Source organism: Neolamprologus multifasciatus, chromosome 8 (assembly GCF_963576455.1).
Source record: "Neolamprologus multifasciatus chromosome 8, fNeoMul1.2, whole genome shotgun sequence".
Lineage (NCBI taxonomy): Eukaryota > Metazoa > Chordata > Actinopteri > Cichliformes > Cichlidae > Neolamprologus > Neolamprologus multifasciatus.
The window spans coordinates 16,257,562-16,270,898 of NC_140446.1; the positions used below are offsets into that span (position 1 = coordinate 16,257,562).

Genomic DNA, 13,337 nt, shown 5'->3' on the forward strand with positions numbered 1-13,337 from the left:
CAGTGTACAGGAAGTCGCGTCGACCGTAGATCTCCAAACCATTCCCCTCTACTGCTGGAGTGTCCGCTCGCAGTGAGTGTGGATTATCCACATGATGTTGTATCAATGGTGAGGTGAAGCTCCCCCGCCCCAGCAGTGCAGAGGCTCAGGCAGATCCCTACAGCCAAAATGGCGCAATGTTTACGTCTGTGCATAAGCGTTTGTTATACTTAGTGACTCTCATGGGGAGTTTTTACTGGAAAAGTATTTGACTCAACGTTTTAATCGCTTTCACAGCAGCACTGATCCGGAAGAAGCCGTTAATGACGATTTAAGGCACGTATGTTATTAGCAGACTACCTACTGTTTAAGAAATACCTGGCGGTTAGGCCTGACGTTAGCTAGCTTGTTTTAGTTGACTGTACGTTCACTTATCCTTTAACAAAAGTAAACAGCTACGGCTAAAGGTTATAGCCTCTAAAAAATCATCTTATCCCACACAGTTGTGTATACCTTAAGTTAGTTTCAGCTGCACTAAAATGTTTTCTAGATCTAAATGGCAGGCTTCTGTTCAGCAGATCTGTTGCGAGAAACTTCACCAGCAGGAAGCATGCAAGCTGAGGCCACAGACACCTCACTGAAAGAGGGCATAGAGGTTCTGAACATGAAGGACTCAGAGGAAGCTGCAGAGGGCAAAGAGGACGAGGGCAGCACGGAGCAACCGGATACGGAGATGGCAGAGGAGGACGACGCAACAGCCAAGGAGGATACAGGTACAGTACACGCGTAAAGATACATGCATGCATGGACAGGTGTAGTGAAAGGACGCACAGTAGACAGGAAGTTTCATTATCAGGGTAAAAGTCTTCAGTGTGGACAAGCATGTCCTGTACAGGTAACTAGTGTGAGTCGGAAGTATCAGCAAGGACAAATGCACAAGTGTCATGCAGGAGTGTGCAGGAAATGCAAGGACACAAAGCACAGCCGAAACACGGTTTATTAGTAGGCACTTACCTTGTCGGCTTCCTAAGTCTTTACATTTTTACAAATTGGCACAAAAGGCAAAATGAGTGACTATACCGCCCATTTTCTTAAATGCTTATTCACCCGGGGTCTGGTGTGGGTGTGGTGCTGGAGTTGGCATTGGTGTGGTACACCCTGCGCCAGTTATTTGTATGAAAGTTAAAAGAAAAAGCAAACAGACTGCTGGGACTAGATATAAGCTGTGGTCAGAGTAAACATGAGCACCAGTGTTGTGTCCAAAAGTGATTTCTGATGTTTCTGTTTTTAACTGTAATATATTTGCTTATATCGGTATATCGACTGCAGTCAACTGGATTTATGATGGGGATGTATATTTAAAATACAGAAATCAAGTATCTTTTTGACCCTGCGTCATTATACCTAGATTATCCAATCTAGAGCACTTTAAAAAAAACAACATAGTTGTCCAAACTGTTTTCCAGTGTTAAAAGACAGCAATAAAATGCACAAACCATCTATTAAACAAAACAAAAAAATCAATACAAAATATTAATATTAGAATCAATCCAATTGTGAACATTAAGAAAGTTGGAGGTCTTTTAATTTAAAACAGTATATATATAAGTTAAAAAATGGTTTCTATGAAACTATTCAGTAAAGCCACTATTGCTCAGTATCTGATCCAGCCTTCATTAGAAAAGTCTGTGTTGTTCTGTGCCCTGATGTACTTGATCACTTCAAGTCTTTTGGCTTTTTTATCACTTGCTGCAGAGAATATATTACACATGAGAGAAACGTTGGCTCCTGCTATCAATAAATGTCACCACTGATTTTCAAATAGTTTTGCTATTTGCACCCCGATGCCCATCAGTGGGTCTGATGTTGATGTTTTGTTGACATATCAGTCCGTCCCTACGTAGAGCTTGTCACAGAGAAGTCAAAGCAGTGTGTTTGAAAGATGTTTAAATTGGACCTATTATGTATTGCTTTCTGTCATACATGCAGTACTTTTTGCAGTGCTGATTGCTCCTATTAAACATGGCTAAACCTTCACATATTGAGGTCAGTGTATGTACAAGTAATCCCCTTCAAAAGTCCAGCCTACAATCTACACATGGATCTGTCAGTGGAAGCCAATATTCCTTATGCGGTTGCCTCACACATCAGCCACACGGACCTGCAGTTCAGACCCTCTGAGGGGCAGCCAATCAGAACAAAAGCATGTAGCTCTAAATTGAGGGCGGGGAGCTACATCAAAGCCCAGTATAGGGTTAATCCACAATAAAATGTCGCTTCATTATTGTTTTTAAAAGAGATTTTAAACTGACTGTGTACGTTTTTTTTTTTTTCTCAGATGGGAACACAGTGGGAGGAGAGGCGCAGCAGGATGAATCTCAGGCAGATGCAGGGGTGGAGGCTGAAGATGGAAAACAGAAAGCCGAAGAGGCGGACGGTGACTGGGAGCTTCCGTACAGCGACGAGGAAATGGAGGACCCCAAAAACTGGATGCCTCCTCCCACAGAGATCAAAAGACTCTATGAGCTCCTCGCTAAAGGAGATATGCTGGAATTGAACTTTGTGCCCCTTCCTAGAAGGCCCCCCACGCCTGAACAGACCTCCTCGCCCGAAAGAGACGAAGAGGAGGAGGCAGCCAAGGAACGGGAGAGGCAGGAGAGGGAACGCAAGTCAGTGTTGCTTTTCCTTTTGGTCATTTCAGGATTAAGGAGTTTGGTTCGAGTGCTTTTGGTTGTTAACACCCTCATTTTTTGTTTTGTTTTTTCAGGCCTCCAACTCCAACTGAGTTTGACTTTGATGAGGAGCAAATGCAAACCACTCCAAAAAATGCCTTCCTAAGCCGGCGCAGGACTCCAGGTATGTCACAATCAATTATTTGTGTTGTCTCTTTATAATCTGGACTATTTTGTCTTTTATTAATAATGATTTTTGCCTGTTGTCTCCCAGGATCTTCTGCCCGCTCCTCTGTTAAAAGGGAAGCTCGGCTGGACAAAGTATTGTCAGACATGAAGCGCCACCGCAAGATTGAGGAGCACATCATGCGCACAGGAAGAGATCTCTTCAAGAGTGACAAGAAGCTGGAGGAAGCCCTTTCTCCAAACAGCCAGAGGGAGCGGGAGAAGGAGAGGGAACGGGACAGCAACCCCAACACCATCTTCTCACCACGACAGAGGAGATACTGATGGTTTCTTTTGAGACAAGGACTTGCCCAAAGGCATTTAAAGCCAAGCATTTCCCTGAGGCTTTCTAAAAAACTTGAATTTTTTTTAATGTAACAAGTTTTGTATGTTTTATGTGTTTTGTATGATGGCAATAAAAATTTTAACCCTGGAGGACGTCCCTCCCCTGTTGTACTCTGAGCGTACTGACAGTTTATTTCAATCTGTGGCTAAATGAATACGATGATATCGTTATGATTCTAAATTATATAAAAAGCTACTTTTGTCTGCTCCCTCATCACAGGTGGTGGCCACAGTGGGTAGCTCTGCTTTGATTTGAGTTTTATGCAGGGTATAATATAATGTACCTAAAAACACTATTTAATGAGAATTACGTTTCAAAGTAATTTAACTGATGGAGTCACTTTGATCTTATGAAACAAGAATTCATATACTAAATGAAACAACTGGTGACAAAGGTATTTCTCCCATATTGGTTTCTCTTCACTGGCTTCCTTTTTAAATCCAGAATCAAATTTTAAATAATTCTCCTCACATACAAGCTCTTAAATAATCAGGCCCTTTAAAGACCTTATAGTACTGTGTCACCCTAATAGAGCCCTTTAGTTTCAGACTGCTGGCTTACTGTGGTTTCCAGTAAAAAGTAGAATGGGAGGCAGAGTCTTCAGCTTTCAGGTCCCTCTTCTGTGGAAACCGGCTCCCAGTTTGGATTCAGGAGATAGACACCCACTCTACTTTTAAGATCAGACTGTAACCTTTGCTTTTTGTTAAATATAAGGTGACGTTGAATAATCCTGTAGTTACACTGCAATAAGCCTAGGCTGCTGGAGGATTGGGTGGGTCATGGGGCCCACTGAGTGTTCTTCTTCACCCTCTCTGTGGATACACCTCTCTGCATTTAATCTTAGTTAATATTAATCTGGCTCTCTTCCACAGTGTGTCTTTGTCCTGTGTCCCTCCCCTCACCCTCAACCAGTTGTGGTGGATGGCTGCCCCTCCCGAGCCTTGTTGTGCCTGAGGTTTCTTCCTGTTTGATGGGAGTTTTTCCTTCCCACAGAATTTAAAGATAAATGCATAAATCTGCTTCATGTGATCTCATTAATAATTTTGGTTTGCTTTTAACTCTTTCCCCCCATGATGATGACATTTGATGGCCTCTCAATCACGAGTTTTGATACCTCGGTATATTTGAGAAAATAAGACATTTGATTACAACAGTTTTGTTTTTTTCCAAGGGTAGCTACACAGGTAGAGACCATCCTCACTGACCCTCACTAACTTCTGATGCAAACCCAGTCATTTTGTTTTATAAACAGGCCCCAAATATGAAAGAAACGTCTCAGTTCAGAAAACAGCTTCAAGGGTTACTCCGACTAGGCCTTCAGGGGGTAAAGAAAGCTGTAACTACAGAACTGCAGTGGTGACAATGAATAAACTTTTCAAAATCACACAACTTCACTGATTCTGGCACCCTCTACTGGCTCATTCCTACCTAGTGATGGAGCTACACAATCAGTCTGATTTTAAAAAGTACTAAAAGCTTAAAAATAAATAAATAAAAAAAGAGTCGAGACAGGTTCAGGACAGAGAAGTATATTTTAGCTAAGATTGAGTAACAATACAGCCTTCACATAAGGCTCAGAAGCATAGAGTATAATATGTATGCATAAATATGCATTCAAAACCACAAACCAAATAAATAAATAAATAATAAATACTTACAAATAAATAACAAGCATTTCGTGGAATATACAGTACATCAGTTGAAATGTTTTGTCAAGAAGCAGTACCTTATGAAGTCATGGAACAGGGGAATGGATATTCTGTGTTCAACATGCCCATGGCTCTCCAGATGCTTTGGCACACACTTCCCTGTCTTTGATGGTTTTTAAGCTGAGTTTTTTGTTTTTTTTCCTGTTTTGTTTCCTTGACCCATTTCCAGAAAAGTGTAGCTACTTAAAACAAACATGAAATCATACAAAACAAGCTTGTTTGTTCGAAGAAGGTTCATAGAACCAGTGGCTCAAATGATTGGAACATTTCATACAGGGCTGAAAGGCTTAACTCACAGACTTAACAGTAAAAAAAAAAAAGAAGTAGTAGTAACAAATGTGCTTCCTTGTCTTTGTTGTTCCCCTTCAAAATTTGACATTACGAGACCCCCTAACAGAGCTAGAAACACTCAAACATCACAGATCCCTTTGTGAAATATTCCTGTAAAGTAATTGGTGCTGTTGTACAACACCAAACATCTTATATGTAAAAAAAATATAATAATAATAGTGATGAAAAGGAATCTACACAATCTTTATCTACACTGAAACGAGGACCACTGTGGAAATATCTGAGGGTAGTTTGCGTTCACTAAGCTGTAAGACTGTGAAATGTTTCCGTCTTAACGTCGAACTGTCAAAAATGTCGGATGCAGAAGTCGGACAAAGCCTAAGAAAATAAATAAACACTGACCTAATACTGACATGGAATGACTTTTTTTTCAAAACATCTGCTATGTACAACCATCACATTTTTCTGTCCGAGGGAAAGCTTCTTCCTTCTTTCTTGAGAGTAAAAAATAATATTTTAAAAAAACTAAAACATAAAGAAATAGCAAAGAATCAGGGGGAGGGGAGCAGGAGGGAGGGATAAGGCAGCAGAATACAGTCGTATGAGATTATCTCCGTTCTAAAGATGAGTCAGTCTGCAGGTCGGTTACATTTTTGTTAGAGTGACAGTGACTACATAGAGGATACAGATAATAAACACTAACAAGTCAAAATACTGTTTAGCTGGGATTTTTTTTTCTTTTTTGAAGGTCTTCTTCATTACTAAACTGAATTAGGCCTTCCATCTACAGCGAACATACTAACATACAATATAATACATTCCTATTTTCCTGCTCTTCCAGGAGGCAGAGAGGACTGAATTTGATCTACGTGAGGGGAAACGGCCACCTATGCTTGCTGTACATCCAGGCAACTTCCTCTCTAGTCAGTGCATGTTCCTGTCTGTCACAGTGCCCGAAGACATCTTAAATACTGAGCGCGCCAACACTTCCTTTATGTTTCCTACAAACTAAGAGGCTGAAGTACTTGAAGGCTAGCCGCTGAAGCGTTTAACTGTTTTGCTGGCTACAAGCACTTCAGCACAATCTGAGGCCACCGTCTCAGCTCGTTTCAAGTCTCGCTTTCCTCCTTGCAGCGTTCCTTCCTTTACATACTCATTGGTACATTCGCCTTCTTTCCCTCCCCCGCCCCCAGCCTCCCCTCCACACCGCTCCTCTCAGTGCGTGGCCAGCTCGGGCTCTGTGGGGAGCGTGCTGTAGCCGTTGGCGGGCTGGGGCAGAGTGTTGCCATCCCTCTGGAGCTCCTTAGCGGCGGCGGCGGTCGGGTGCGACCTCTGCGAGCGGGAGGTGCCCATGAACAGTCGCAGGGCGCCCCTGCAAATGAGGGAGAACCAGTAGAGCTGGGGCGCCATAAGCAGAGCAGCGCCGAGGTTACAGTGCCAGGGCACCGTCAACGGAACCATGTGGAAGGGAATGGATGCGTACCTGGACCCACAACGGAGAGGAGACAAAAAAAATTGCAGGGTTGTAAAACGTGCGCTCACAAACCTTTCTAGTGGCTGTGCAAGTCACTGACCCGAGTTCAGCCAGACAGCAGAACAGAGATGGAAAGAAAGACATACCTTCCGTAGACGTAGTAGAGGTAAGGGAAGAGTAGGACTCGACAGATGAAAAAAGTGATCAGCATAAGAGCCCCATTCACTTTGTGCAGGAGAGTGTGCTGCTGTTTGTACTGAGAGCGGGAATAAAAAGAGAGAGGGAGAAAGAAAAGCAAGCGGTACAGTTTGGTGAAAGCCACCGATGTTAATCTTTGACTGTAATACTGTTAATTCTAATATTGTTATATTTGTTAATGCTATCTAAACAAGACGAGGTGGAAAGCACAGTGTAATGCTCCTGGCTGGACACTGGTTGGTTCCTACAGGAAGGGTGGGAGGGCAGGGAGATGCTGCAGCAGCCCCTTTTTACACCCTCATTAGCTTAAAGCTTTATCTTGAACCTGTTTTCGTGAGATAACACAGAGCACAAACACACATCTGCCTAAGAGGTTTTTCCTCCTGCCCATTCACTAATCTCATATGCTAGAATTACATGGCATCCCATCAATAAGAACCCTTTTGTATTACATAGGTTTTTTTTTTAGTTATTTCTTTAAGCAGGGAGGTCTAACGACACAGCTTTTGCTGTTTATCAAACTGCCATGTGCACTGTGAATGGGAGAGCCAGGGTGCTAAGTGATAAAGGGTAGAAGGACATGCAGATAATGTATCTGCTGAACATCCAGTGTAAATCTAGGGGCTATGTTCAGAGACAAACAGCTGTGGGAGCCTCACTTTGGAGTACAAGCAGACACTGAATCACACAGACCTAAAAACAAATACAGGGGGGACGTGCAACTCCAGCAGCGGACTGTGTTACCAATTAAAGACTGATGTTTCTGACAGAGCTGTTCATGTAAGACGCAGCTGACAGGAGCCGCTGGGCATGAACAAGCTGCATGCTGGGAATGGCTGGAAATATACTCTCCGATGAATTAAAAAAGGGAGAAGGAAAAAAAAAAAACAGTAGAGAGTGCAGGAGAACTTTAGTGTGACACATGCACATGCAAAAAAAAATTAAAATAAAAATGCACTTCAATCTTCCTACAGGCTGAACTCAGATGCTTACCTGGATGAGTATTTTTCCTAAGCAGACAGACGGAGTGCTGAGCTCAGCCATGAACATTATGCCCTGGAAATAATCGCCCTTTCCTTGTCGCCAAAACTAGGGAGAGAGGGAAAAGAAGGCTGATTATTTGTCTAGACTGCTTTGTTCCTTTGTGGACTTGTTAGTACATCTGCAATAAAAATACCCCTTCTGTGGAAGTGAACGTTTAGCTAGTCAACTGAAATAGTTTGAAGACTTAATTGCTACTCTGTCAGACAAATGTGGACGGCTTTTTAATGCCTCTAGAAGCTGAACAGTGAACACGCTGCAGAACAGTGAATAACTTTAAATCTATTAAAACAAGGGCATAGTTTTAAAACCTGGAAAAAAGGTACTGCTTAGTTTAGTTTGTTTATAAATGAGAGAAGAAGAATCAGAGAATTATCAGGTTCTTATTTGGCACTGGGCTATTTTTCCTCGACTTTACAGCACATTAAACACAATATACACCATATAAATTGCTTTATGAGACAATGATTATTAAATTGGACTTTTATATCCTTTTTGTGCTACACAGTAAGTTTTGCTTTGGGAATAAAACGTGAAACACTTCTGCCACAAGTACACTGCACCTTTTCACAAGACTAAAATACCTGAGTGTGGGTAGATAATTCACTGCTATACTTTTCTTGCTTCGCTCAGATCCGTGCTCAACAGAAAGAGCAATGTATGACAGTTACCACAGAGACGGGGAAGCAGACGGTGACCATGACAACATGGTGCAGCACCATGAGGAACTCGCGACGCAAGTAGCTGGTCAGCGCCGAGCTCATGTGCTGGGGTGCCGCCGAGGCCTCCTCGTGCCCTTTGACCCGGAGCTTGTACCAGTAGCACATGAACATGGCGTAGATGTCGTACACAAAGTAGGGAACGGCGAACATGATGTAACTGCTCGTGAGCCAGTGCCTGGAAGCATAACAGGAGGGACACAGCTTCACTAACAGTCAGAACACAACTTCATTAATACTGTGCTTGCCTGCCAAGTTGGAGCTAAGTACAATTAGCTATACAAACTATGACAACCCTTAATAAAACAAAGCTTGCCCCCTCTGCAATGAAAAAACTAACTGGAAAAACCCACCTAAAACATACAGATGAGAATAAAATTATTAGGCCCTCCCCCTGTGACATTTAAAGTTTTTGTCAAAATCTTTGGTAAGGATTTGAGCTGTCACTTGAAAAAAGTATTATGTCAAAAACAAAAGAAAAAGGAAATGCTGATTCTCACAAAGCATGAGATGGATTGTAGTGTCAAAGAAGACAACCACTGGAACCCTGCACAGGACTGTGAGGTTCATATCAAGAAAAACTAAATTTCTGCAGAAGAGAATCGTTCAAGCCAGATTGAAGTATGTTAATAATGACCTGGCACATCTTTGGCTCAGATGAGACAAAACTAGAGCTCTTTGGCCACAGAAATTCTGCTTTTGTTTAGAGAAAGAAGGGAGGGGCATACACCCCAAAGAACACAATCCATACATTGAAACACGGTGGAGGGAGTATTATGTTGTGGGGCTCCTTCAGTGCATCTGGAACTGAGGATGTCCTTGAGGTGGAAGGAATCATAAAGACGATATTTGATATCTGATGAATGATATGGGAAGATTTTGAAATAAAACTTCAAGCATTCAACAGTAAAACTAGGTCTGGGTCATCCCTTTGTCTTCCAACATGACAAAAACATATATTGCCCCGGTAAAGAACTAAGTGAACGCTGCTGACTGGCTTGCACAGAGCCATTACTTTAATCCCACTAAAAATCTGCAGGGCAAACTGAACACCAAGGTCCATGCTATAAGACCTTGCATCTGGAGGGGCTTGAGAGATTCGCCAAAGAACAACTGCCTGGGATTTACACGAGACATGTGCAAGAAGAAACAACGGCATGCTGTTATCCACCAAAACAGGTTCAGTATTGGCTTTTAGCAACAAAGTGAAAAGTAAAATCATTTAAGCATCCAAAGTAAAACTAGGATGTTTGGAAAAGCTGTGTTAACAATTCCTTGTCCTGTTTGAGAACACTTGGAAAACACTTAAAAAATATATTTTTTTAAAGGGCATTTTGATAGAGGGATTAATAACTCTGTCCTCATCTGTATGTAGAACATGAAAACCAGAGAGCCTATACATAGTCCAGACACAGACCTGGAAATGACCAATCATGATATTAAAGTCTGATCAAATGTGACAGAATATATTCCAGAAATGTACTCATAGACTTACTGGTCCTCAATGATGTCTTCACAGGAAGAGGCAATGATGTAGCCTGCTGAGGAAGCCATGACTGCCTGAATTGAGGACACCAACCTGAAATGACAAGCATTCACTGTCTAGTTAACACGTGTTAAAAATGTGCAAAAATAACACAGCTCAAAGTACCTGTAAAAACATAATAGCTTCCACATTAATCTGACACACTTGTTATGCAAAAAAAATAAAATAAAAAAATAAGAGGTTTAGTCTAAAACAACCTTGATCGCACTGCAGTAAAAGCACCACTTTGCTATAATTTTAGAGGGCATGCTGTTGGCATAAAAGGTAAACAGAGTGAGGGTTGAGTTTCTAGATGGCATTTCTACATCTACTGCGAATAAGACAACACAGCAATTCAAAAGCATTTCAGAGGGGCTAACCTAGCTGATACAATCACTGCGTCCCCTTCGCTCCATCTCAGTCCTGGAATGGTCTTCAGGCATTGTTTGGACAGCAGGAAAAGGCCTGGAAAGAAAATAGAGCCAGCAGCTAGGATGGCCAGCATGGTCCCTGGCGATCTGTCGTTGAGGCAAAAAGTTCAGCAGGCAATCTGGTCCTTGAGATCCGTCGCTCTTTCACCTCTCTGAAAAACACGAGACACGACAGAGTGAATGAGGGCTTATACTGAGCTCACTACAATTCCCTGGTGTAAGCATGTCGCAAATACTATTCTAGACTACTGTTGGTGGGAATAGATTTTTCTACTGAAAGGCCAAAGAAGAGCTAAAATTTAGGTAAGAGAAGGGTGCACTGCACTGAATGCTGAGAGACTACACGGGGGTAGGATGTCAGTGAGCAGACGCCTTTGTGCAACATGCCGTTTTACCTATATGCATTTATATGCATATATATACCTATACATATAAGAGCATGTGGTTTTACTATGCGGTTTTTACAGTTTGCACATAGTCGAGGAGCTGACTCATTAAAAGTTGAAGTCCATTAGCAAAATACGCATTGCGCTATTTTTAAAATCCCAAACGTCGAAAATATTGACAATGCATGTGATGCTACTGCTGCTCACAGCTTCTGGCAGCACTGCTAGCCGAGGTTAACCTGTCTGGATAACCAGATACAGGTTACGCTTTTGATCCACATACAAATAAGCTATGCTGACAACATTGGCGACCCAGCCTAGTCTAGTCAGTTAACCTTTAATTTTTAAATTGGCCCAAGCTCTGAAGGGATGCAGACTCAAGGAGCCCACGTGTCAAATTTACTTGTTCCTGAGCAAACGCTAACTTACGTTTTCTCTCCAAATTTAACAGCTAGTTAAGCTAACTAGCGGCAGAGTGGCAAGGCGAGTTAGCGGGCTTTGCCGTTTTCTTCTCCCAAGTCCTAATAAGACAAAAACTGGGTCAGCCAGCATGCGTGTATGCTCAGTGTACAAAACGATATAGCCAACATTATATGCCATCCCGCTGCAGACAACAGCAACTGTCTGCACCCCTCAACCGCCCGCTAACAATGAGTACAAACGCTAGCTAGCGCTAGCTGTGGTACTTTAGTCACCACTGGCTTGGCAACCGACACCATCCATCAATCCACAACAACAGTTAGAGAGATACTAGAACCTCCACATAAATACTAATCGTCAACTGTGTTCCCGTCTGTGTTTTCTCGCTAATTCATGGACAAGACACGGTGGCGTTAAACTGTTTCGTTAGCTTGTTATTTGTTTGTAGCACTTAGCAGTAGCAGCGCAGCTAACATATCCCGTTAAGCGCTAACCGTGGCTAGCGGATTGGAGTTTACACATGTCTAGAATAGAGGAAGAAATTGTTATGCAACATTTACACGGCGACTCTGCAGAGTCCAGTCAGCGGCCAGTCGAAAGTCGTGTCCTGTTGAAAGCGTTTAGAGGTATCCCGGGGGTCTCCGCCTCGATGATCCGCATGTTTATGTGACCACTTCAATGTTGAAGGGTAGTAGCAGCGAGCTAGCGCTAGCGTGCCTAAACTTAGATCAAAATCTGTATGAGGGCAGCTCACCGAGGGCATCGGTGGGAAGCATGCGACAGAAATAGCAGTATCTAATTAAACAGATGACAAAAGACAATGGCGCAGTCGGGTACAGGTGTCACAGTGACTGTAGCTGGTCCAGTCGCTATGTCATCTCCTCTGTCTCGCCACAGCAGAGCAGAGATGCCGCTGCCTCCTCTCCTCTCTCAGCCTCCCAGATGCAACGTTGACTCAACACTGTTGGACTGCTGCGCCAGCTACTTTCCTACAGGTCCGGGCGGCAGCATCTCATGTCATGACGAGAAATTTGCACCAGTCACAGCACCGCATTTTGCAAATTGTTGTTTTCTGTGCACCGAAACGCTGAATGGATCCCACGTAGGGAAGCAATCTATTTCAGCTCGATTTTTAGTTTGCAAATATTCACTCTGCTTCTTTCAAAATCACAGACGTTTTATCAGTTTATATAAAACACTGAAAACGTGCACAATTGATTAAAGCCCCATTCTCTTTGGTACAGGCTACATCTTTGAACCGTAGAGTCATTGTTCATAAGTGAACAGCAACAGTCAATAAATGTATCTCTTATCAGCCCTCAGCTGCATATAATCAGACATGCCTAGTGTCTTTACAGGGTCACGGCCCTGCCTGGCAGACCTTGCCGGGGAAGCTTGCAGATAACGGGACAATTAATGCTACTTTGTTCAGGCTTGGCAGTGATATCCATGTCTAACACTACTCAGTTGGTGCTGGGTAACAAATGTGTATATGTATGTGCAACACATGCACATGCCAGCTGTCTGTGTAAAACGCAAACATAAGCCAAGGTGAAATTCAAAAGCAATCTGCCATGAAGGTTATAAACATGAGTGACCTTCCTAACTAGGCTCGTGAAATTATTCTTTATGTTTTGTGGTTTATTACAGATTTGTAAAGACGTTAAATCATGAAGAAAGTACAGCCATTGGTATGTATGTATGTATGTATGTCTGTATATGTGTATATATTCAATTCAATTCAATTCAATTCAATTCAATTTTATTTATATAGCGCCAAATCACAACAAATGTCGCCTCAAGGCGCTTCATAGATACAGAGAAAAGCCCAACAATCATATGACCCCCTATGAGCAAGCACTTTGGCGACAGTGGGAAGGAAAAACTCCCTTTTAACAGGAAGAAACCTCCGGCAGAACCA

The 13,337-nt window shown here is 42.5% G+C and overlaps 2 protein-coding genes across 5 annotated transcripts; one reads left to right on the forward strand and one right to left on the reverse strand.

The window, feature by feature from the left end:
- The first annotated feature begins 3 nt into the window (after positions 1-3).
- On the forward strand, positions 4-5,254 carry pagr1 (PAXIP1 associated glutamate-rich protein 1). Of its 2 annotated transcripts, none has more exons than XM_085170308.1 (5): positions 4-319; positions 558-752; positions 2,318-2,648; positions 2,747-2,835; positions 2,926-5,254. In XM_085170308.1, exons 2-5 carry the CDS (start codon positions 590-592, stop codon positions 3,159-3,161), a joined length of 819 nt encoding a protein of 272 aa, XP_085026434.1. In that variant the 5' UTR covers positions 4-319; positions 558-589; the 3' UTR covers positions 3,162-5,254. The 2 variants fall into 2 exon arrangements, with proteins under 2 accessions (XP_085026434.1, XP_085026433.1); XM_085170307.1 differs by having other exon boundaries at positions 10-315.
- Positions 4,736-12,577, reverse strand: tlcd3bb (TLC domain containing 3Bb). 3 transcript variants are annotated; one of them, XM_085170305.1, is made up of 7 exons: positions 12,171-12,577; positions 10,560-10,762; positions 10,150-10,233; positions 8,607-8,832; positions 7,888-7,983; positions 6,843-6,952; positions 4,736-6,705 (listed from the first exon to the last, which is right to left on the reverse strand). In XM_085170305.1, exons 2-7 carry the CDS (start codon positions 10,682-10,684, stop codon positions 6,438-6,440), a joined length of 909 nt encoding a protein of 302 aa, XP_085026431.1. In that variant the 5' UTR covers positions 10,685-10,762; positions 12,171-12,577; the 3' UTR covers positions 4,736-6,437. The 3 variants fall into 3 exon arrangements, with proteins under 3 accessions (XP_085026431.1, XP_085026430.1, XP_085026432.1); XM_085170304.1 differs by having other exon boundaries at positions 11,977-12,574; XM_085170306.1 differs by lacking the exon at positions 12,171-12,577 and adding an exon at positions 11,426-11,970.
- Between the last annotated feature and the right edge of the window lie 760 nt (positions 12,578-13,337).